Source organism: Mastacembelus armatus, chromosome 20, assembly GCF_900324485.2.
Source record: "Mastacembelus armatus chromosome 20, fMasArm1.2, whole genome shotgun sequence".
NCBI lineage: Eukaryota > Metazoa > Chordata > Actinopteri > Synbranchiformes > Mastacembelidae > Mastacembelus > Mastacembelus armatus.
In genome coordinates, this window is record NC_046652.1 from 10,458,481 (window position 1) to 10,484,510 (window position 26,030).

The 26,030-nt window shown below is 40.2% G+C and overlaps 2 protein-coding genes across 4 annotated transcripts; one reads left to right on the forward strand and one right to left on the reverse strand.

Moving 5' to 3' along the window:
• The first annotated feature begins 150 nt into the window (after window positions 1-150).
• Window positions 151-9,781, forward strand: emilin2b (elastin microfibril interfacer 2b). The gene is made up of 9 exons (XM_026292115.1): window positions 151-538; window positions 701-826; window positions 1,382-1,563; window positions 1,709-3,424; window positions 7,920-8,129; window positions 8,221-8,274; window positions 8,348-8,398; window positions 8,485-8,601; window positions 9,102-9,781. Exons 1-9 carry the CDS (start codon window positions 405-407, stop codon window positions 9,431-9,433), a joined length of 2,922 nt encoding a protein of 973 aa, XP_026147900.1. The 5' UTR covers window positions 151-404; the 3' UTR covers window positions 9,434-9,781.
• Window positions 9,782-10,123: 342 nt separating this feature from the next.
• Window positions 10,124-24,132, reverse strand: LOC113121534 (phosphatidate phosphatase LPIN2-like). 3 transcript variants are annotated; one of them, XM_026292117.2, is made up of 20 exons: window positions 24,049-24,132; window positions 19,474-19,674; window positions 18,448-18,543; window positions 18,038-18,321; window positions 17,855-17,944; window positions 17,589-17,709; window positions 17,041-17,500; window positions 16,045-16,144; window positions 15,609-15,787; window positions 14,999-15,092; window positions 14,834-14,903; window positions 14,650-14,733; window positions 14,360-14,439; window positions 13,714-13,867; window positions 13,100-13,248; window positions 12,817-12,903; window positions 12,549-12,701; window positions 11,411-11,525; window positions 11,162-11,265; window positions 10,124-11,060 (listed from the first exon to the last, which is right to left on the reverse strand). In XM_026292117.2, exons 2-20 carry the CDS (start codon window positions 19,663-19,665, stop codon window positions 10,916-10,918), a joined length of 2,757 nt encoding a protein of 918 aa, XP_026147902.1. In that variant the 5' UTR covers window positions 19,666-19,674; window positions 24,049-24,132; the 3' UTR covers window positions 10,124-10,915. The 3 variants fall into 3 exon arrangements, with proteins under 3 accessions (XP_026147902.1, XP_026147903.1, XP_026147901.1); XM_026292118.2 differs by having other exon boundaries at window positions 17,589-17,706; window positions 17,855-17,947; XM_026292116.2 differs by having other exon boundaries at window positions 17,855-17,947.
• Window positions 24,133-26,030: the final 1,898 nt, after the last annotated feature.

Below are 26,030 nucleotides of genomic sequence, written 5' to 3' on the forward strand. Positions count from 1 at the left end.
GAAGGTAAAAACTAGATTTGAATATGAAATCTGAAACCCCCCAGACAGGGGCGCACAGACGCAGACAGGCGCGCGCATTTTTCGCACTAGATAATTACAGCGCCTTTCTGAACAAAGACGATCATTATCCAAAAGTAGGCGTCCGGAAATGATGTAGCCCGATGACATTGTGTTTTGGATGCAGACTTGCATGTGGGTGTGTATGCCTATGTGATCTGGGGAGAAAAAAAAACGGAAAACGGCATCTGTCACTATTGGAGTGGGTCCTGAAACGTCACTTGTAAGGACGCTGGACGGAGTTTAGGTCTGCGCACAGAGGAAAACTACCTGCCCGTGATCTTTTGGGATCATTCACTACTGACTACAAGCTGAAAGGATCGTGTAGGGTTTTAAAATATTTAACCATGAAGGGAGGATTCAGTGAGCTGCCTCTTATTTGCTTTTTAATAACTTCCCCCCTCATCAGTGGATCGCCCTTCCAATACAGCATGTTCCAGGGCAACGCGTATTCAGGCACCGAAACAAGACAGAGGAATAAGTGAGTAACCTCGAGACCCGTACTTCATGTCAGAGTTGCATTTTATACACAGTGATTTTTTTATTTTTTATTTACCTTCATCGACTGTGAATACGTTAAGAGAAGGAGTCTGTGCCATGAATATACGCACATCAGCTCTGAATACACCGTTGTTTTCTGCAGAAACTGGTGCGCCTACGTTGTTCACAAGCAAGTGAGCTGCGCCGTCGTGGGAGGCACGGAGAGTTTCGTGCAGCCGGAGGTTTTACCGTGTCCACCGGAGTTCCCAAACTGTGCGCAACAAGTCATGTAAGTTCCTAGAAGTCCAGGGCACTGGGTGGCGGGCAGATATTAGCTTTTTTGTTTGTTTTGTATTTATGACAGTGTGAAGTAATACTCTTGCTATGATCCTAAAGTTGGAATTGATAAAAATGAAAATAATCCTGTTAACATCCTCTGTGCTCTGTATCCAATATAGTTATGTTTCATTGCTGTATGTGCATTATGAAAGTCATTTCATTATTGCAGTGCCTTTAGTCGTCATTTATTTGTTTGTTATCTTGTTTCAAGAGCAAAAAGGCCTGATCATTCAGAAATCAGTTTGTTTCAGTGTTTACTAAGCAGCAAACACCTGTGAGCTGCTGTTAAGTCATTGGGACTAAGACTTTTTCTCATGAGAAATGAAAGTGGTGGAGATCCTGATAAATCAATTGCAATAGTGCCTGGTGTTTATTTAGTCACCAGATTTTATGTGTTATTCCAATTTTAATCTGTATTTCACTGATGATCTGTGCTATTATAGACTATCTGTGAATTTATAGAAAACACAATATATTCATGTATTCATTTGTTTGATGCTTTCAGATATCGGACACACTTTAAGCCTACGTACAAGATTGCTTATAAGATTGTAACAGAGCTGGAGTGGAGATGCTGCCCTGGGTATCAGGGGTATGACTGCAGGGAGGTGAAAGACGTAAAACTGCTCCAAACAGAGCGTTTACCTCATGCTCCTTCTGCCTCTGAACATATTCCAGTCCCACAAGGTGAAAGACATGGTTATAACTAAGGAAATCTAGCATGAAAGTGTGCAAAACAAATTTTAAAAAGTGCTCTAACGTGGTGTAACTGCTGATCGAATGTCAGAATAAAACATTCACAATCCCTTCGTTCTATAATTTGTCACTGTAGCTCCAGAACAGCAAACAGAGGGCCAGAGGAACTATCCATGGAGAGTGGAGGGGCAGTATGGAGGTCAGGTAGGTCATGGAGGATCTCAAAGTCCACAACACCTGGATGAGGAGGTGCAACGTCTTTCCCAGATGGTCCTTGACATGCAAGCAAGAATGACGGACATGTCTTCCAATCTGAGACAGGATTTGCAGGAAGACGCCAGTAAAATGCTGGTTACACTGCTGAATAACTTCAGACACCCAGCCAGTGCACAGGGTGCAGAGACCCAAACTGTTCAGCTGCAGGACTTCTCATTTGACCATGGGACGACGTCGTTGGATGAAGTCATGAACAAGATCAGCCAAGTCACGGATGATCTAGAGTCAAAGAGTAATACCTTGGATGACCTCCTCAATCGCATCGACCGCCATGATGAACAAATTCGTCTGCTAATGGGGGCTGGCCAGAACCCTCTGTCCACACCTCCTACTGCCGCTCCAGCCAGTGATGCAAACCTGCAGGCCTATGTGGATGATAAGATCCGCACTCTGAGGGAGGAGTTGATGGAGGGCTTAGAAATCAAATTGGCAGACTTGAAGAACTCTTGCGATTATAAAATGATGTCAGTTCAAGAGCAGTGTGAGGGACAAGAAGCCAACTACCTCAGCTTGGCAGAACTTATGGACTCAAAGGAAAATGACCTCCGCACCGAGATCAAGGACCTTAAAAACAAACTGCTTTATCCAGTTAATGAAGATACCCAGCTATCCACCTCTGTTCTGGCTCGTGTGGAGAACCTAGAGATCCGTGTGAACTCATCTGAGAAGACGGTGGCGGCACAATGCCACTCCGTGGAGGAGAAACTGAAGAAAGAACAGACAGAAGCCATTAAAGACTTGAAGGCGACACTGGAGGACAAGATAATTGCCACTGAAGACAGACTCACCACCTTGTTGACAGACACAAGCACCAACGCACCATCTTGGGTTCCGTCAAACGGTCGAGTTCAGAATTTAGAGGATAGACTCAATGACTTGGAGCAGCTGTGCTCAGAGGAGTGCAAGTCTGATTTGACTGTTGTGGAAAACCTTCACCAAGACCTTCAGAGCTGCAAATCTGCTGTAGATACTATGGAGATAAGTCTAAAAGCTCAGATAAATGGCCTTGGAGACATGAAGGGGCAACTTCTCAACTACAGCACAAACAGTGAGAATGTGCACAGTGAGTTGAAAGACCGCATGGGTAGATTGGAGAACTGGTTATTAGACCAGCAGTCCCAGACCTTGCAAGGCCTCAACTTCACCCGGAGTCATGTTAAAACAGGGGCTGAGCAGGAGGCCAAGGATGTTTTGGAGCCCCACAGGACTCAGCCTCAGGAACTAAGACAGCAGCTGGACAAACTGGGCCAGGAGGTGAGGGCTGAGGCTTACCGGTGCAAGGAAAAAACTGAAGATGTGGGGAAGGAGATAGCTAACATGGACAGTCGAATAGTTAACGTTGAGAGGTTATGCAGTAAGCTCGATCCTATTTCTGGTAGCCTCCAGAGAATCAAAGATGGTCTGAGTAAACATGTGAGTGGACTGTGGACTTGTGTCAACCAGCTGAATGCCACAGTTAATCTTCATGCCCAAGATATTGGAGGAATGAGGGGAACCTGTCAGAACCTCCAGAGCAATATTGCTAATGTAGCCAGAGACCTCCAGATGCTAATGAGCAGCACTCCTGGGAAGACAGGTAAGATGTCAGAACAATGATGCAAACATAAACTGACCATTTTATTACCTAAATGTGTGAGGAAGGACATTGTTCTTGTGATGCAGTAAATTAAAGTGACACTATGTGACTTTGGAAAGAATAATACATTCTTCTTACAAATGAAAAGTTGAATCTTTTAACAATAAACAACTCTTGCTTAAATCAGTGCTCAGGGGGTTTCCTGATGCAGCCCTGCTTGGTCTGGTATGAAGCTTGAAAGTATAGTTTCAACACCCGACATCAGGAAGCTCTAAAGCTTTGAAAGTAGACAACCGAAGAAATCTCACCCTTTGGTTCTTAACCGAGAGAGAGCGTTGAGAAGATCACAGCATCTCTCATGGCTCCTTCAGATGTGACAGATAACAAATCCCCTCGATACAAAATGAAATCGATTTGTCCAACATTAATACAGCTCTCTCAGCTGCCACTACTACACAAAATATTACTTATAATTTTAGTTCTTTAAGCTTCCAACTTCTTTATAGTTGCAGCTTTCTCAAACAGTCTTCCATTAGTGAACAAAAGCTACTGTGGTAACTTCTCTGCCACTGTTGACTAGCTGTACCTATAAAGACCAAGTGGCAACATAACTGCCTCAATCTCTTGTGGGAGACTCTTGGTTCCAAGATTGAGTGTAAGGGCCAAATATGCTTCAGTAGGAAGCAGGTTGACAGGCAGGTCGGACATCCGATGGATTTGCACAGGCTGAGTAATATGATTGGTCAGGCTCTTGTGAACTCTGCTGCTGCCACCACAGATTATTTATTTGTTTGTTTGTTTGATGTTGTCAGTGCTGTTATTAGGTAAAGCTGCTTATGTGTAATGGACATTACCGGCTACAATCATTGGCCATAACTGTTCTTGTGCTACACTCTGATTTATCATTTACTATTAACCTGTAAATGCCACCTTTCAGCTTAAGTTATCAAGTTTACCTTTTAATCACTTTTCAGTTTAATATCAGGCTCCATTTGATTTATTCTCCACTTGTGGAAAGAAGAAATACCAGTCAAGCAGCTGTAGTATCTCTTGACCTTTTAGATCTTCTGGGTTATTGGAGTGGCTGCTGTATTAAAGTGTGTTTCAGTCTTTAAGTGAGAGGAAGTTGGATTTTTATTTAACAATGTTCTCAGTGAAAGGAGGCAGGGTTTATTGAAGACACATGCTTGTTTTAATGGACCCCACTTGTGTTGAGCAATACTTTGGCTTAAAGAAATATTGCTCACTGTTTCTGCCTCCAAAAGGGCATTTGCATGTGTGTTTATGTGTGCAGGGGGGTGTTTATTACATTGTGTGGGCAAACTTTTGTTCGGTAGCATCGCTGTGAGAACATTTTGACATTATGAGGTCATTTTAGCCGGTTGTCACAATTTCAAAGGAGTGTTTGAGGTTTGATACTTGGTGTTAGGGTAACAATTAGGATTAGATATTTAATCTGCGGTAAGGGGTTAGGAAATGCAATATATCCGTGAGTTTCCTCAAAATTATAGTGGGACACAACTGTGTGTGTGTGTGTGTGTGTGTGTGTGTGTGTGTGTGTGTGTGTGTGTGTGTGTGTGTGTGTGTGTTTCAGTCTGTGTCTTACTTCTGTCAAATGTTTGTATTGCTTTTATGTCAGGATCATATTGTTCTCGTAGCTTAAGGTCTTGTGGGCCTGTTACTATTTATATTTTCTGCTGGATTTCATTATAAAACTTTGTTGCTTTGTTGTTGTAAGCACATTTGAGAGCACAGACTTTCAAATGAGTGCATATGTTCCTTACTTCTAGTATGAGTCTGCTCATTAGCAGCACTGTTGATACACAGCTGGACTTCACTGAGTCTCACAGTTGGAAATGTGAACTAGAAACACACCCATAATGTTTACAAGTCAAGTTTCTGCCTCTGGGGCCCAGCTAGTTTTCAGTGGCATTTAATTTTTCACTGTGTCATTGGAAGCTTGTTCATGATTTCCACTGACTCTTAGAGATTTGAAAGCCCTCACAGAGTTTAGCTTTCTGTTTGCCATCGTTCTGCCAGCTACATCATCCTATTGTCTCTGTCTCTGCTTATCTGAAGAGTCTGGAAAAAGTTGCTTGGTGGAGTGCACTTCAGAGAGCTGTACGCACAGTTTATCAGTAATCCATTCACAGGGCATCTTTATTTTTCGTCTTTATTTCCGAGCCAAGAGTTTCAGTGTCTTTAGATTAGGTGCTGCTGGGTGGACGTTCATATCCCTCCTTTTCCATGCAGCCTCTTCAGTGCTGTCACGTTTTTACTCCTCTCTCTTCCAGCTGCAGTTTTCTGTGACTTCTGTGGCCGAGTTCCTTTATGTTGAAATCAGCAGTGTGAACGCTCAAAGCTGCACCACAGTCCCAGAGGCCATTTGTCAGTCAACTGTATGACTGTGATGTCATATGGTTGTGAACTTTAAAAAACACAGCCAGGAAAGACAGAGAGAGATATATCTTTTTTTTTTTAAAATGAAACTTTCATTACACTTTTCAGTGGTTAATGTTTTTTGACAGACTCCTAATATATGGATCGTAAGATATTAACAAGAGCAGATAAGTGTCCACATGGTAACTGTATCTTTCATTATGTGAATTTTGTGGTGTACATTGTGCAACATAGGTGAAGCTTTATACTACAAAGTGACGTTTCCTTAGTTTGCATGTGAAAAATGTATGTATTATCTAATGTTTTGACACTTGTGAAGCACATCCATCCCATCATGGCCTCAGCTCACTTAAAGCAGTGTAGTAGAGCTCTTTTATGGAAACCTTCTGAGATAAGCAGGCTTTCCTGCTTCTGAGAAGGCACAGTAGTGACGTTGGTAGCGATGACCTGCGACAGATAAGGTGACTCATATGGTAACACAGTGGTCAGTGGTCAATCACGATAACCCCATGAACCAAAAACAAGGTGGGAACTGACAGAAAGCCCTGAGGAACAATAACACCGTCAGCCCTGTTCCCCAGTAGGTGTTAAATTATCTGACGTAAAGAAAAAACAATCTTTCTCTCAAGGCGTGCTTTGAGCACCAAATTATGAAGCTGGGTTTATTGACTCCTGCGTCAAACTCTTTGAGAGCCCAGTTACAATGCTGCTTGGTGGAAGAATGCGAATTTATGGTCGACAGCAAATCCAGCTGTGTTTGTTTACAGCTGATCTTTTTCATTATGATAAACATTTGCATACGTACTGAATATCCTGCGTTCAGCTCTTTCATCCTTGTGGTCTGAAATCAGTTTTGAATGGCTCCCATCAAAGCCCTCTCTCTCTCTCTGGAGCACATACCTCGCATTATATGAGGAGCGACATGACTAACAAATGTCATCCAGTAAATCCAATGCACATGTGTCTGTATATATACAGAGACTTACCCCCCTGTGCAATTTAACAGTCACACACCAGCTCCTCTCCACATGTTGTGTTTAATAGGCAGACTTCTATGACTTCTATATTGAATGAGCCTTTTGCCAGAGGTGAGGGGACAGGCTGTCTGGTGACTGAACATGTGGCTGGGACTTGGTATGCTGCTGGTATGCCTTTTATGTGCTTGTTTTAAAACAAGCAGCAGAGTTGGTGTTTTTTGACTCGTTGTAGACCAGAGAGTAACACTGACTATGTGACCCCAAGCCACCAGACTTGATTAATTGATAAACTCCATATTCAGCCCATCTACCGTTTGTGACACTTGACGAAACCTCAAAATCTGACCTTTATGATCAGATCTAAAAAGCTGCAACATGTGTAACCACAGTGGATGTGATGCTCTGAAGCCAGAACAACATTGAGGTTCTCAAGAATGGGAGATAGGGCAGTGGTCTGTCATTTTCTTTATTTATGTCCCTAATTACAGGCTCACATGATCACTCACTGTTTGGCTGTTAACAAGAGTCGACAGTGGTCTGACCATAAACATAAACACCATTGCAGGTTTGTCAAAATCTGTTGGTGCAGAGACAACAGTGCCAAAATTTTAAACATGTTGAAAGAATATCTCAATTTCAAATGTCACGACATGTGGAGTACACGCCAGTATAACTTAAATAAACGGAAAAGTCTCTCCAGTAAATAGTGTCAGGCTTGATTTTAAGTTTCTGCTAAGATGGTGCAGAAAGGTATTATTTAAATTGATTCAAAGTTTTTGGACCATACAGTGTAAGGCCTGCATTTGTTTTTGATCACTCTTCAGAATATTTTTCCATTTAAGGTTGTTTACAAAATGTCAAGATGTAGTGATCTCTCAGGAGGTTGAGTGCCTAAAAAAAAACTGGGAGCCATATGGCTCCTCTGCACATGATTTATAGGGTTTTGACTGGTTTTATGGTGGAGATATTTCTTACAGAATGACAGGTAAAGTTTAAGTGTCACTATGAAACCAGATGGTTTGTAAACACAGTTAACCTCCAAACATCTGGCCCTGCATCTGTATCTGTCTGACCTGCAACCTCCGCGCAGTCACTCACTCGGTATTTGTCTTGTGCAGCTGTTCAGGCTGGAGTGGAGGACCCAGGACTTTCTCAGGGTTCGAGCGTGAGCATCACAGTGCCGATTAGCCCCTTGGACACATTCCTTCCTCAGCCCCCTGTGATGGAGACTGGAGAGGCCGGTCCTCCCGGCAAGATGACTTCATCCAAGTTGCCCAAGGGGACTGACGGCAGTATGATGCCTGTTCAAGGCTTTGCTGGGGCTCCAGGTGAAACATGGTTACAGCTCTGTGGTTGCTGTCTGCTGTGAGCTGTATGATAGCATCATTTCACGTTTCACCTTTTTGTTTTCTTTCACAGCTTCTCCAGTCAAATCTACTGACTCGATAAAGACCAGTATGCCTCTTACTTCAGGTAAATATATCTGTTTGTGCTGAATTATAGCAAATCATCAAAGGTTAACCCTATTTTCTCTTTTGGGCGGCAGATGTGAGCCTGCCCCACGGACCTTCACCACAGAAACCTGTCATGGCTTCAGGTCAGAATTTATTCATCATGATGCAGGTTGTAGCTCTGATACTCTAATGTTTCCCACCATGTGATGTTTCCCTACACTGTGTTCAGGTGAAAAAGTCTCATTCTCTGCTGGTCTGACTCTTGCTCCATTCCAAGGAGAAGCTGGAATCATTATATTCAACAAAGTGTTGGTTAATGATGGACAACACTATAACCCTCACACAGGTAAATACTGTACTACTACAGTCTAAATAACACCTGACACATACACCTGTATTATCCTCCACCTCTCACCCAGGGTCAGCTGGGATTTCCTGTGCAACCCTAGTGGTTGAATTTAATAGATGTTCAGTTTATAGATGTTTGATGCTGTACCTAGTTACAGCAGCTAAATGCTAACCTCAGCATATTAACATGATTACATGATATAATGGGTTCAATGTTTATTCTTGTCACCAATTGGTCCATTATGTTAGGGTGCAGGTTTTTTCCTATCCTTAAACATAGTTACAGCTGAGTCTAATGGGAATGTAAAAAGTATTTACTGATAAAGGTCTGGAAGAATACTGATCTAATGATGGTACTAGATAAAAAGTGAAAATGGTCATTGTGTTGTAACTAACTTTAGATTATACATTTTGTACACTACAAGACATTTTAGTAAAACCCCTCACTGTGATTGGTCTTAATCTTGACACTTAATCTGTGTCTTCCTGACTTCGCAGGTATTTTTACAGCTCCTGCAGATGGTCGCTACATGGTAACCGCTGTGCTCACAGCCCAGCGAGGTGAGAGGGTGGAGGCGATCCTCTCAGTGTCCAACCGCAGCATCCAGAGGCTGAATTCAGCGGGTTTCTTGTCAGGAGCGGCAGCACTGACATCACATGATCAGTGTAACTGCAGCAGTTCAACCTCACTGAGCCTGGTTCTCTCCCTGAGACAAGGAGACCAAGTAGGACTCGTAATGACAGCCGGAAAGCTCGCCATCTCAGCCTCTTCTGAGATCCTGTCGTCTTTTAGTGCTGTGCTGCTATACTCGACCCCGTCAAAACGGTAGCCTAGTTTCTTTTGAATGACACATGCCTTATACATGTATTAGCCATAAGTGGAGTATGATGTACATTATTGGGGACAGACATAGGCAAAAAACTGTATTATAAGTGGAGGGAAATATTTGCCAGAAAGCAAACAACAAAACAAAGAAATGTGCGATAGTCTCCCAATAATAGAGTATTAATATATAGTGTGTTTATATAGCATTTTTTTATATATAACTTTTTTTTTTACCTAGATCTACACATTTTGCCTGAATAATAATTGTTGTCCAGTACATTAATCTGAGGTTCTTGTACCTACACCATGTAGTGATGGCTGATAGTAATGTATTACAGGCCTACATTTTGGATTTGGGCAGAAATCAGTGTTTTCTTTCCACAGAAACTGTTTCCTTCATACTAGTTTTCATTATTGCGGATGTTCTTTGATATTGACTATTGGTCCTAACTGTAGCAAATGACAGTGACAGACTCTTCTCTGTTGGTGCTAAAATTGTCATCTTCAAAATAAGTTTTTGTTGTTCCATCGCATCGCCTACAGTTTGTGTAGTATATTTAACCATTGATATATCTCAATTTATCTCCAACATTTTGTACTCACATTGTTGTGTCATAATGTCAACACAACAAACTACAGAAAGTTGCAGCAGGTTATTTATTGAAAATGCCACAAAAGTAGGAAAACCCTGTTGTCTTCATACAAAGTTTATCACTTTCATAGAAAGTATATTACATTTTACTGACAGATGTTGCTGAGTTTGTAAAGAAAAATAAAAGGAGGCATAGCAATAATATTTTTTTTTTGTGATTTGGTAAGACATAAAAGATTAAATTCCAAACAGTTCTAAGTCTAACTAAATATTTCTGAAACATTTTAAGACCTACTAAGCAGCAGTATCTATTTTTGAAAAAGTGCTCTTTTCCCCAAGTGTATTGCAATTATTGCCTGTGAGCCACACATTACTTTTCCATTTTTTCTTTAACATACACAGTGCATATTTCTTGAACAAATTCAGTAAACAACACGAATATAGAGCAAATAAGACCATAAAAGGGACAACTACAGTTTCTCAAAATACACCATGTGCAATGATTGTACCTCCATCTCCTAAAAAAAGCGCTTGCTTAGAAGTATTTGCCTTCACAAGTACTGTAATAAAAAGTGTGCAGATATTAAGAACAATTCCTAAATCCATACTGTTCACATAAATATGCCAAATCTGACAGAGCCTTCACATACATGTATCAACAGTGCAGCTCAAACACAAAGAAAACTCTCAAAGTGCACAAGGGAAACAATCCCTGAGTGACAAGATGATGTTGCACTAAAAATATTTATAAAATGTTTTCACTAAATTGGAAGATAATATAAAACTTCCATTCCATTCCAGTTGCCTACAAAGTTGACAGTGACTAAGACTTATCAGTAATAAACCAGTGCATTCAGTCAAGTTACTGCTCTGAGTTAAGTTGATTTCAAGAAATTAAACCAGCTCATCAAAACACACCTCAGTGATCGGCTGTCTCCAGTAACAGAAGGAGCTGAACTCCGAGCAGCTGAAGGTGGCAGCATGCTGCGAAGTTCGTAAAGGAAAAACATGCTCCACCAGCTCACTCAGCCGGCTGTAACTGTAGTATTAAGAAAAAAAAATGAACCATATCAATAAACATTTGTGTGAGAGAAACAGCTGACAGGAAAACATTATCTGCAGTGATGGTTCAATACATACGATGTTTTATTGCATTTGGCTTGTTCGAGGATCAGCTCCCCTTTGGGATTCACTGTGAATATCCGACACATAGGCACACCCACTTGTTTGTAAGCAAAGACGTCCTTTAAACAATGACAAAAAAGAATATATGGATCATTTGTATCTAACTGATCATTAGACTAAACCTCATTATTTTACAAAAATATGAAGTTTTGAAGAAAAACCTCAAACATAAAATGATAGAGCAACAAAAATATTATTACTTACACTTGCTCTGTTTCCAAAGGCTGCATAGAAGGGATGTGTGTTTGGGGGGAACAGGTTCTTGATGTCTGTGAGGCATTCGATCTTAAACTTCTCAGGCTTTTTTTCTATGACCTCTCTAACAAGATACATACAAATGGATTACAGACTTATTCTCTGACCTTCTGCTGGCTCCAGAGCTGCCTGCTTTAAAACGATCTTAGACAAATTTGCAACTGTGGCGATCACCAGATGAACATTTTCACACTTCTGTCCTGAATACTGCACATCTTACTTGGAGTATCCAAGTCACATACCACAGACTTTAGACTTTGATTGTTGATTGATTTTTTTTTTTTCACTGAAATGTGAATAAATCAAACTGAAGCATATATAGCCTAATACTACAAATTTTGATAGTAGTGGAAAAACAAACTGAGACCCATTAGAAATATCTTTCGTCCCGCACAGATGGACATACAACCTCTTTTAACTCATAAATAGGCCTACTTTGTTTGCTTAATTTATTTAAAGGTTGATTACAATAAGTTTGTATGTGATTGTCAGTACAAAGAGGGAGAGAGAAGGACGGAGAGGGAGAGGACAAAGAGAGAGCACAACCTGGAAGAACCAGGTGTATCACAGAATCAGTCTCAGCAAAGCTGTTGAGTCACGTGTCAGTGATGTGTCAGCATGCGCTGTACTAACAAAGGGGTTAAGTGTTCAGGCAAATCATGTTAGATACTAAAAAATATTGTACTGATAAGGTTATTGATTGGGATGAGTCAATACTAACGCTTCACTAAACTGATTTTAAGCAATATTTGTTCAATAAAATCCAGGTTTTACTTGCTCCCCTATGCTCCGGCATGACAAATGGCATGTCCATTGTTGAAACATGTTTAATTCAAACAAAACTAGCAAAAAGACAAAGAAAGATCTATTGCATAGTGATGAAATAATATTTTTTCTTTATCTCCACTGATTTTTTTGGAAGATTAATATTTAAAAAGGGCATTTGAGCCAGTGCTCTGTCAGTGCTGCTTTAGTGCCAACAGAGGTTGAATGTATTTATTTTAAATTTTGTGATGAATTTAAGCTCAAGAAATAACTCTGTGCACTGAAACCATCAGAGCTTCAGAAACTGGAAATTATTTCTCACCTGTGAAAAGCAGAGAAGAGGCTACTTGGGGAGAGCATGAGGGGTCCTTGAGGGAGGAGGGTCCCTCTGTCGTTCACCCAGTGCAAATATCCCCGCGTCATGTCAGCCATGCCGATTGCTCGGGCTGAACAGTACAGAAACTTGTAGCCATTCCTAAAGTGGGCCAATGTTTGTTGGATTAGATCTTTCATGCCACTGAACCCACATCACCATTTATTGAATTTGTATGCCAACAACAACATGGTGGTAATGGTGACTTTAGGCTTACTCATGCACTGAGTGGTAAAGCTTAGCGATTCCTTGATGAGTCCAGTCTTTACCAAGCTGAGGCAGAATGTGACCAAACACATCTGATCTGTGAAAAAAGGGTAGTAAATACCACAGGTGTGTCCGACATGATCCAAAGGATTGAATCCAATGATTTAACAAACCTAATTTCAAATAGTGTCTGACAGATTTTAAGGTAAAGCTCCAGTAGAGAATAGCACATTATTATCATTGCCAGAGAATAAACAAATGTAAGAGTTAGAAATGTTTAGACTTTCCCATACTTGGTGATGGTGCCATCAATGTCAGAGATTATAATCTTGTCGTCACAGTTCCACAGGTAGATAGTGCCCTCACAGCGGCAGGTCCCCTGGTACTGGGTGGTTATGCTGAAGGTGACGTCATTAGGCCCCTCTCTTAGTTTCAGCCTGGCCTGCAAGTGGAGTGAAGCTTTAGTCATGCAGACATTTCACTCTCATGCACTCTCACTGGTAGAGTAAAACCTGAACCAGTTGACATGACGATGACCTGACAAGGCTTCTCCTAATCTTGGCACTAGCAGGTAAAATATGATTTAATTTCTTGGTGTCATTTATATCAACAATATACATGCTATACAGAGGAACCTGTGAAGGTCAACAGGCTACATGCTGCCTCTCCACCTACTGTTTCTTTGTCCATATTTACATGTGTGCACTACGGGACTGTGTTAATGATGTGTCCGATCTTAAAAAAAAAACGAATCGAGATTTCACTCTTGGTTGTTTTAGAGTGGTGCTGCTATTTTGTAGACAAAATTATATTTTACAATATTCCAACCAACGAGACAATTTCAGTTTTTGTGTAATTATAGTCACTCTACATTATTACCTATAGTATTAGTTAACACTTGTCTTACTATCTGCTCAGATGACAGGCGGAGGGACTTCTTGTAAGACTGGAAAGGCACAGATGCCAAGCCCTGGGTCTGCAAAGGCTTAGATGTCTGATCAGGCGCCACAGTGTTGAGCTCTTTGGTTTCGTCATCACTAGACCACTCCGATGATTTCTGCCTACAAGAGAAAATACAGTCTGAAGGAGGAAGACCAACAAACAATCGGCTGTTAAGACAAACAAACTGTATTTCAACAGGAAAGAGTTGAGCCAACTTGCAGATAAACACAATAACAAGGCAGTGCATTAAAAAAAGTATTTATAACAACATAATGTTTATAGTCACCAGAGGGCAGCAGACGTCCCCATCTGTTTGTTTAACAGTAAATATGCAGCACGTTTTGTTTTTCTACTCGTGATTTTACATAAAAATTGGCTGCACCATCTTCACCACAACGCTAAAACCTGAATCTCCCAACATGGTTGAAATGATATTGATTTAAATTTTAAGTATTTATCCTGGATATTTCAGGATGTGGTGATGATTTGACAGCACTGCTTGCTGACTGACATGCTAATCCGTCCTCTGTAAGACATGTTTACACAACACTGCTCATGTTGGTGTGTGACTGCAGTGTTGTGAGGAAGCCAGAGCTTTGTTGCTGACTCACTGTGTTTCTGGGGCCTGGTGAAGGGCAGGGCTCTCACTGGTCAGGGCCTCTTGTCTCTCTAACATGGCCTCGAATGATGACTGAGGAAAGAAGGGAATATTATTAGACACCTTCACAAGACGTCAAAACCAATGTACAATAAAAGTAATGATGTAAAAGGCTGTTTCATAACCAAGTCTTTACATAATAATACAAAACAGGTAGATGTTACCAACATATTTTGGCAACCGGTTCATTTACAATGCAAACTGACTCAGACAGTAAGAGATTCGCAGTCACACATTCAGTACCTGCTTCACGCTGCTTTTTCTCCAGAACCACCAGCGTCCAGACTTTTTTGGCATTTTCTCTTGAACCCAGGCCTCCTCTGTAGCCTGCCATACAAATAATTGATTCATTTGCAAATAGACATAATATACAGACAGAGTAAAAGATCAAACAGTTACCTAAAAACACACTAGACCAAGTGAATACCTTTGGCAAGTTCTTTTGAAAAGCTTGCATACTGAGTATGAACGGTGCTGCCAGCGTCCAGTTGTAATACCTGGAGAAAATGAGATTTTTGCTCTAACTAACTATTAATTAATCATTTGTAAAGCTAAGGAAAGAGTGCACCCGTCATGGAGTACGATGACTTACCTATTTGCAATTCTAACCACCAAATTGGGATTATCGATAATCCCTGGATTCTCTGCAAATTCATTGTAGGTGATGATGTGCTCCGTGAATTTTTCTGGAATCAATTTAACAAAAAAAAAAAAGATTATATGTAGTATGCTGATTACCCATTTCTATATGTACAATATCCATATGCAGGAATTATGAAGTAGGAGAGTCAGATTTAATCCATCTAATATTTTATTGTCATAAACAAAAGCTGAAAGCATTTAAAGGTGTATTTATTTGTCACAAGTAATGTGAGGCGTGAAACTCAATGCGGTGTGGTTGCAATAAATCACAGATGTGAAAAATAAGAATTTAAAGATAAGGGTAGAAAAATGTTAAACTATAGCCTAAATAAATGAAGAAAAAATCCCAGAATTCCAGTACAAAGATAAAAAGACATTTATCAGTGGTGCTTCAGTTCATAGTACACCTATGTGATAAATAGCGATGTCCCAATAAGATCTCAAATATCGGTACCAGGGAAATACAAGTAGCAGATTAGGAAACCAGATCAGAAGATACTCAATATTAAATGACTCAACGCAGGATTGATTGGGACATCTCTAGAGAGATTATTAATTACCTTTAGAAATCTCACCAATGCCTCCACACAGTGACAGTGTGACGTCTGGCAGGTCGCTAACAGAGTCATACAAACACTCTGTGCCGCTGTCAGCTGCTGCACTGCCAACAGACTGAGGCGACTGGGACACAGAGCACCGTCCCATCTCCACCCAGTGTTTAGGAACTTGCTCAGACTCACTGAAACAAACACACACACACACATTTTTACACACTAGAATCACAGAGTTGTATAAATAGTTGCAGGCATTTTTAATTGTGCCAACAGTGAAGGCCATAATCATCACTTCTTCAGTGGTTTAATAGAGCTGTCCATTACTGGATGCCTGAGGTCTTTGTCACATTCATGGACCTACATATAAATGTATAATCCAAACTTGTGAAACTGTCAGAAGGGGAAATATGAGTTCAGTTTCTATGGGCTCTGAAGCTTGTACCTTTTTGGGAAGTATCGGGCAACAACATCAGGCTGGAGTACATTCAGGTCATCCAGATAAATATCTTCAGGTCCCTGATGCTGACTCCTCTTTCTCACACCTTAATGAAAAGAAGAGAAGTCTGCTGAGAAATCACTGGCCTCATTTTGTTTTTTCACTTCCTTTTATTTTAACATCTGCAAGTGAACGCACAGCAGCCCCAATCACAGAATTCAAACACAGGCCTAAACAAAAACCACATCCTTCCTGTCAGTGTTCACTGACTGGGTGTAGACTTACTAACACAGAGAAAAGTCTACATAACATATTTTAACCCTTTCTCATACTAGATTTGTTAGTTGAATCTTATTGTGTAATACACAGCATTCATTCAGTATCTTTTATAAAAAAAAAAAAGGGAACTGTATATTAGCTGTATTCTTTTTTTGTACCATTTTGTGTTTGCAATATTTGTACTGTATTACTTCCAGATATTAAGGGGAGGGTGCTGCAGTTTCCTCTTTTTAAATACCCTGCTTTTTAAAAAATAGCAAGGTAATCAATTTTCATACAATCTGAGATGCAGAGAGAGACAAACACTCACACTCAAGTCTATGGCCAATTCAGAGCCACCAATTAACTTAACCCCAACCTGCATGTCTTTGGGCTGTGGGAGGAAACCGGAGTAGAGAAAGTGAGAACATGAAAACTCCACATAGAAATGGCCTGGGGTCAAAGTGGATTCAAACCCTGAGTCTCTTTGCTGTGATGCAACAGTGCAAACCACCGCACCACTGCATAGAAACCAATAATCATGACAACATCAGAAACTGAGAAAGAACTTTCTAGCCTCCAGTTTTTCAATCAGTTTATGACACTTCTCCTAAAGTTCTTTTTTTTAAACATCCTTTTTATATTCAGACAATTTTTAAAAAGCACATGTTCCTTTCAGTATAGACCACAGCTTACAATATCAATAAAGCAGATGTTTAGAGTGAAATATAAATGTCATGTTACCTCTCCTCTCAATGGGGTTGTCTATGGCTTTGGGGGAACCTCTTGTATCAGGATCAGCCGATGCTGCCACATTACTGCCTCCACTGGCAGCAGAGCCGCTGTCTCTACGACTGGGTGGTGTAGACGTCCACCTGGCTTTACGCATGGTTTTTGTGTTGAGTTCACAGTTACGGTGACATTGCTCAGAGGTAAAACTGCTGGACATTACACTGCAAAACTCTGCCTTGTGCTCGGTAGTGTTTGCACCTTGTGACGAATCTTCAAGGGACTGTGGTTTGCAGATGCACTGATCAGGTTTGATGGTCCGAGGCTCAGGTTTAACAATACCGCAAACAGGATCTGGGGATCCCTTTCCTTTACATGATTCTTCCCCCTCAGAGCTTAAGATAACTCTAAAATGTGTGTTCTCTGAGGGAGTGATGGTCAACAGCTTTGGCTCTGATTTGTCCATTTTGTTGACCTGGACACAAGACAGTACAGCACAAGACAATGCTTAAATGTATGTACAAGTTTCAACCAGAATCTGTAAGTCTAGATATTAATCCTACCATGGTGGTCTCTGGAAAGCCTCCCCAAGTCCACTGTATGTGGGACTCGGCCCTGAGCATGCTCTCCGCTGGCTTCACCATCAGCTCTGAGTCACTTCTGGGTGACATGGACCTCTCCCTGCTGAAGGCAAAAAACACATTTCCTCTGAGCCAGCTGTAATGATCCTGTGGGATTTATGTGCTGCATTGATGCCTGTCTTGATAAAGCAAACTGTAAATTATGTCTCTGCTTCTTTGAACTATGTAAATATTTAAGAGAGTCGTACGTGGTGCAGTGTGACCACTCTCCATCAGAGAAGGGGTAACTGTCCCAGTCGAAGGCGGTGAGTGGGGAATGTTCCCAGTCGTTCATATTGCTCCTCATAGAGAGTGAAAATGGTATGAGTACATGAAATACTAAAAACATCACACTTAAAAAATCTGCCTTGAAAGTAAGCATGTCTACTCACTGTCCACTGTGTGTCTCCTCATCTGAAGTAAGGTCACCCAACTCCAGCTCCCCACCTGCAGGTGTTGTTTTCTCTTCCTTGCGTTGATCGGCCTTGTGCTTCCTCCTGCGTCTCTTCTTCTTCTTCCCGGCTAAGAAGCTCAACTGGTTTTCAGAGGCCAGGTTTTCTGAACTGAGAGGCTGAGTGCTTTCTGCCACTGATCCTTCACATCCGAGCTCTCTGCTCCTGAACAGAGTCTCTGCTGTGGGTATGGGTGAAGTGACAAGGTGTGCTGGCACAATCTCCTGTGTTGATATACAAGGAAAAAAAAAAACATCTCAAGGAGTGGCTGAGGAAACAAGATCAATTTTCACTGAAATCCAACATGTGCTATTTGTGAACACACTGAAATTCAACATAAAAAAACTCACATTTTGCTGCTCTGTCTCCTGGACAAAAAATGCCTCTCCATTGTCTCCAAGCTTCATGTGCAGGTCCACAGGTTCCCCATTAATTTCTATATCGATCTGCACAAACATCACATTTCTGTAACATGCACAGCAGCACACTAGTGTGCTGTGTAAGAGGTCAGTATGGTCTAAGTCGGTCTCAGTGCACATAGATGATATTTATTTAGTACAGGAAAGTAACATATGTATGTCTACAGTGTGACTCACAGATAAAAAGTGTGCCAAGGAATACCTGCAGAACTGTAGTTCAGTTCATAAAAAAACAGGCTTGCTGCATATTTGACTTTAGCTTTGAGTCACAACTGGATTGCATGGTTTGAATAAAGTTGTTGAAACTTTTCTTTTCTTTAACAGCTTAATTAAAAAAGCTGTGAACTCTGCCACATTGACACTTCTTACATCGGTAAGTCATCAGAAAGGTTAAGAAAAGAAACAACCTCCACTCACATTTGTGCCTGGTTTCTCAGCACTGACACCTTTTTTTTTTTTTTAACAGAAGAACAATCTTCCCTGTAGACTATTTCGTGCACTGTCTGACTCTTCTGTACATGTGTAACATAAGACTCTTCCTTATGGTGCTTTTCTTGAATGAATCTTTGCAATTTTGGAAGGTGGAAATCTGCTCATTTGAAAAGCAGAGAGCGGCATGGATTTTAATTTGTAATGATCAGGGAATAATTAACAAAACAGAAAATCGACTGACCAGCTCCATGACATTACACTGTAAAATGACTAAATCACTAAATACTTTAAGGAGTCAAAACCAGGATTCATTTAATATGAGAAGTTAAATGTAACAATATGCTGCTATTGCATTAAAGTTTAATCTTCCATAATCAACAAAATACCAGATTTGTATGGAAATGTTTGCTCACAATATGTTGCGAACAATAACTTGTTCATAAAAAGAGAGTGCAATCAAATAACTGCACATGCTGATAATAGAAGAAGTGTAATTATTTCCCTTCAAGCAATGCAGACACTCACCACTTTCTCCCTGGAGCGTAGCACCCCCAGTTTTCCAAAGCGGACGTGGAAAGGGGAGCACTGGAATGTCCCATCAGGTTGTCGGACCACAATCACATCAATACAGCCTGACAGAGTGGCCTGATTGATCCCCTTATACAGCTCCTTCACTGTTACCAGCACCTGGCCTGCTAGCTGCCCCACGTAGTTCATTGTGTCCACCTGTCAGCCAAAGCCACTTTTGTTAATTAACATATGTGCATATTTAAAAAAAAAAAAGCAATTACTTTCTAAAATAAGTTTAGCATGCCTGGATTACTAATAGAATCAAACCACACACTACGTTTCTGCATCTTACTAGGCCACTGTCCTTCTAGTTAAGGCTCCTGATGTTGAGAATAGGGAATGCAAACTGGTCCCTAAACACATCGACTCTGTCCCATTTTAGTCATAAGTCTTGAGCTGATCATGAGCTTAACTAGGCCCTTGATTGCTGCAACAAGGCTGCTGCAGACCAGAGCACAAGGAATAACATGTATTTCTGTTCATAAAGAACAAACACTAAAGACCAATCGGGGGTCAAAGTTCAAAGCTTTACCCTGTATTGTGCACCATGCTTCTGAAGTACTAAACCCACTGAGAAGGACTTGGACCTGTAAGCAGCTTCTACTAAAAACTGAAAATAGGAGCCCACAAATATAACAAAAGAATATGGCCTAAACTACAAATTAAGTGACATTATTCAGTGTTAATTTTAGAAACAAAAAATTTGCAGTGTTAATGAACTGTGTTTTCACTGCGAGCAGTCACACCAAGATTTGATTTTAGATTAAGTCTGTTCTACAGTCTTTCATGATGATAAATTAATTAAACATTTTCATAAAATGTTTTTTTTTTTAAAAAAAGCTCTTTATTTGTGATAGCTAAATGTTTACATTTTCTAGTTCCTCCATGTATGTATTATTTTCTGCATGTTCATTGCTAGATTCTAATAATTAAAATCACCATAAAACATATCTGGGAAAGTAGAAGCACCAAGAAAAATCATGGGGTCTGCACAAAGTAAGACAGAATGCCTCATGTTGTAATGATAAATAAATATCCCTACCTCACTGTCACTCTCCTTTCTTAAAAGTCACTGACTCATTCCAAAACTCTTAAGTGCTTGAATTAAAATGTAACCAAACAAAACAAAGGCCCTGCAAAATTTCAAAAAGACAAAAATTTTTGCATCTGACCCTCCGTTTACTCCATCCAATCATCCATCATCTACTGCTCATCCTGGAACATCCAGGGTCGCAGGTAACCACTCTCAGCTGACATTGGGCGAGAGACAAGGTAGACCTTGGACGGATCACCAGTCATCTTAATCCTCAGTAAATATTATAGCCAACTATGCTACAGTGCAGGTAAGATCACTGTTGAGACATATCTGGATAAACTTGATCCCTGTCAACCTTGTTTTTCACAATTGTTTAGTGTCTCCTCCATACACGTGTATAACATGACACTTCTATGCTGGATTACTGCACTGTTTATGTCTAAAACAACTCATGATCTGAAGTCACATAGCAGCCACATCTGAAACACTATTTACACCATTACACCATCACCCACTAAAACTGAAGGATCCTTCAATTCCCAGACTTCCCTCAATCTTGAATGTGCCAGATGTTCTCTGATCCAATCTCACCTTGGCTCAGAGAACAAAATATCATTTCCAATGGTGTTTTGTTCACCACTAGAAAAGGACTTTTTGTGGTCTGCCACTGATGTAGATGTGTGTTACATTATTTACTACAATGATTTACACCAACAAAATCAGAGCTTCAAACCAGCTCGATGGACTTTGATACGATTCAGTTTCCATGATTGGCAGCAGCTGCACCAGCTAAATACTGATTAATTTAAAGGATGCCATAAAAAAACTCCATGTGCTAAAAATAACATTAAAACAGCTGTAAATACAAAAAAGGATATAGCAAGAACATAAACCAACAAACAAAATATATACAATATGCATCACATCCTGGACAGATTGTATTTCTACTGTCTGGTATAGATAATCAACTCATATCAGATGACAACAGTTGTAGTGGCTACAACTCTGCTTAAGCATAAAATGAAAAAACAGGACAGGACTTTTACATCAGTATCTATGATCAGTCAGGAATTTAATGATCTGGATTAGCCTTAAAAAAACAAACATTGCATCAGGTCATTTCACTGATTTTACATGTTATTTCATAGAATTTGTCACATAGTCCGTCCATCCATTATCGCTACATATGGTTGTGGGAGGTGAGAGCCAATCTGACATTGGGCAAGAGACATGGTACAACCTGGACAGATCACCAGTCTGACATATAGAGACAATTTCATTTATCCATATCAATATCCACCCTTTATTCACCCATCTCTCATAAAAAGGGTGGCATGCAAGGTGGCATGCAAAACAGCCCTACTGTAGAATAAAAAATGACATTGCAGTAATAATTGCAATAATCGCAGATACCATACCAGGGCTAAAAAGGTTTGCTGATTGACATAAAATTCACTGGAAACTACTTAGTTATAAGAGTCGTTGTTTCAGTAATTTTCCAAACAAAATTTGCGGTGTGTGTTAAGTTGTTAAAGAAAATTATGGCAATTTACATGTTTTTTACTTTTCAGAGACTAAATCACTCAAAATTGCATGTTTTCAATAACAAAAAAACAACATAAAAACTCAATGTCAGCATATTCAGTCAGAAATCTAACCAGCACCACAACTCACCAGTCCAGGGGGACTTCAGGTGTAAAGGAGCAAACGGAAAAAAACAGATGTGCTTAGGGCTTCTCTCCTCACCTGTGCTCCTCAGCCTCCCTCCAAATCTGTGCCATGCACCACAGACCTTTCTAAACCCTCCAATGTGCACAAATACTACTGGTGAAAATTACAGTCAGAGCCCTAAATCGCTTACATAACCTATCTCACCACAATCCTGTGCCCTAAAATCTAATAAATCTTTTTTAAAAAAGTGTGAATTTTTTTTTTTTTTTGAATCATCAGGTGTTGAAGACAGAGATTTAGTATATTGGTATCATGTTATGTCATTTACTATATGGGAAAAGCTACGATTTATCCATTGGAGACCATGGATGTCAAAACAAAGTTTCACAGCAATGCAGTCAACAGTCATTGGGTATTTTATTGTGCATCAGATTTGCTTCCCAACAATTTCTGATGTTGATACAGTATAGTACTTGGTTTCTACACAGTGGTGCAATGTTAGCACTGTTGATCTCTCTTCATTGAACTGTCCAGAGAGCATCTAGCATCTATTAAGAGTTTTAACACATACAGCACTTCATAAAAACTGCTGTTACAGCACATCAACCCTGATTAAAGCAGTGATGATGTATAAATCTTTCTGTTGTGTCACAGATACTCAAAACACAGTACATAAAGTTGGAACTTTACAAAAGTATAAAGGAAGAAAAAATATGTGGGTCAAAAAAGACTTATCACATGTAACTCACTACACTAGTTATGAGATTGTTCTGGAGAAAAAGCTTTTAACCTTATGGGTAAAGATGATTAATAGTTGGAAAGACATCACATTATCACATTATCATTTCCCACAGACCAAGCCGACATCCTCAAATGTCTTCTTTCATCTGTTTTATTACTGCAGCTCAACGCAACACACAAAAACAGAGCACAGAAAGCCGTCACTAGAAGATGTTGTACTTCCATTTTCATTTCTGAACAATCAGCTGTGTTTCTTCCTCATCATCAGAAATCAATTGAACTAATTGTGTGACACTATACAGCTTCATAATAAAACAATAAATGGCATCCTCCATAATAAGAATGAGGCCGAAGCTTCATTTTTAGGTCCTTTTTGTGCAGCGTTACAGAACACCCAGTACCTGGTGATTCATAGTACAGTCAGATCTTATTCATGACACACACTCTGTGTGTGTGTGTGTGTGTGTGTGTGTGTGTGTGTGTGTGTGGTGAGGAGATGTTAAGAGGTGTTAATCCTGTTTACAAGCTTAGGACAAATCTAGCTTTCCCTGTCTCTGCATGTCAGTTTAGGACCAGCAGAACTGAGTCTTCAGGTATTCATTTCAACCATTTCCTGACAAATTAAACAACCTATTTTTGACTTGGCAGCGTGATACTGACAATAACAAGGGCATCACCAAAACCTTAAACGTTTCCGATATGTGACGTACGTGCACCTGTGCGTGACACCAATGTGAAGTTAAGACACTAAATCTTCAGTGTATGTAACTTTCCTATGAGGCGTTCAGGGACACAAATGAGACATTTATGAGACAGACTTTATTTAGAGCAACGAGACAGAACAGTAGTAAATAGGTGGTTTAACACTTCCTGATGATGGTCCACGGCTTCTTCTAGTTCGTGCTTTACGCTAAAAGTCGCTATAACACACTCTAAAGGACTCAAGCCTTTCAATGACTCCGCTGCCGGGATTTTTACACCAAATCGGGGGGACTAAAAGCAGCACGGACACAGTTTCGGTCTTGTTATTATTTCTCGACAACAGTGAAAGGAGGAGGATTTATCTGAGTCAATCTTCCTACCTGCCGGAGTCGAGGAGGTCGCAGGAGGTCTCACCTTCGCTCTGCTCCTGCACCGGTACAGTCCGAGTCCGCGACTGCAGCTGTATTAAAGCCGAGCACACCACGTGACCCTGCAGCTGCACGTGATTACAGAGCAGGTGGGCTGATGATGATGAGGTCAATTATTTACTGTATGTCGACTGTTTCCTATAAAAATACAATAGATAGATAGATAGATAGATTTCTAAATTTCTAATATGGGACAGACTGGAAATCCATGATTCTGTGTCACAATATAAACTCAAAATTTAAAAAATTAAAATGATGTAGTATTTATTTCTGTAATTATGACTTTTTTACTCAATTATTATAACTCACAAAGTCTAAATTATGTGATTATCTGAAACTTATAGATCTAGTATAAAAGTCTTTCTCTAGGCCTATGTAAAAGCCTAGAGGCCAAAATGAATAATTCCAGGCTGTATGAAATAAAAAGACATTCCATCAAAGAGCTGTAAAAACAGTCTTATAATAATCAGTTCAACACTGATGTCACTGAGCCTGTTTTAAAAAAAAATCTGGGTCAAATTCTACTAAATGTGTCACAGTGTAAATGAAGCACAATGATGCAATATTGTCTGTTTTAGCCATTTGGCAAGTTTGGGTCATGGCAGCACCAGGTTACATTTTTATAACAGATGTGACTGGTCCCAGTACCAGTGCCACTAAGGTGGAAAATTAGCATGTGTAGATGTTCTGATTAATTAAATATAATGTTCTGACTTGCTTTCCGTAAGTTAGATCAACAGAACCATTTTTATGTAACGATTACTCAATATTGTATGGACCCCCTTCGTCCTACCAAAACACCTCTGCATTGCGTTGACATCAGGGAACATGGTAATCAGGGCAACACCTTGTCATGTTCCTCAAATATGATAGGGTGCAATATCCTGCTGAAAGAAGTCTCTGCCATCAAGGAATATCACAGACACCTTAAACACTGGTCTGCAACAGTGTTTAGGGTGTATATGTCAAAATGTCATCCATGTGAACATCAGGATCCAGCACTTCTCAGCCCAGAGCTTCACATTGACTCCATTGGCTCGTCTTATTCCCATAGTGTGTCTTGGTGCCTATTTTCTCCAATTGGAGGTCAGAGGTAATCGATAACTACCAAATGGCCGCCTTACCAATGGTGACAATTTTCTGGGGTTTGCTCAGGACACTTTATCAGGATATTTGGCAACTCTTGCTAAGCAAAACCTGAATGAGGACCAGCAGCAAAAGAGATACTGAAGCTTTATCGACGATAAACCTGAAAACGCACAGTAAACACAACAAACTAAAATAAGAACTTAAAAAATCAATAAATACTTAACTACCATATATAAATATAAATATCGTCATAAAATGTTCCATCTCCAAAGAAAAAATTAAGATTGCCTGAAACCAAAAGGAAAATAAAACATGGTGCTCAGAGACCTTTCTATGTGGAGTTTGAATGTTCTTTCCATGCCTACGTAGGTTTTCTCCAGGTACTCTGGATTATTCCCACAGTCCAAACCCATGTAGTTTGGGTCTAGGCTTATTGGTGAATCAAAGTTATCTGTAGGTCTATGTTTGGTCTGTCTTGCTGTATCAGTCCTGTGATAGACCGATGATCTGTACAGGGTGCACTCCGCCTCTCACCCAGTATCAGCTGGGATCGATGGTATAGCTAGTGGATGTGTGGATGGATTAAATATGACCACAGTCTGGCAGACTGGCTCAGCATCTGGCTCCGTTTATGGCTAATTGAAAAGTGTTTCCAGGTGAGGAGGAAGCAGAGCAGAGAGGGAGACGGGGCGAGGCTAAGGACAACGGTGTGTTCAAGAACCATTGCTGTACCACACTAAAAAATGATGAAATGAGGAGGTGTACCATTAGGGAAGTGGAAACTTTCATTTCCTCATAAAACACCAGCTGAGTCAGATTACCTCATGACTGGATGTTTGAGAGAG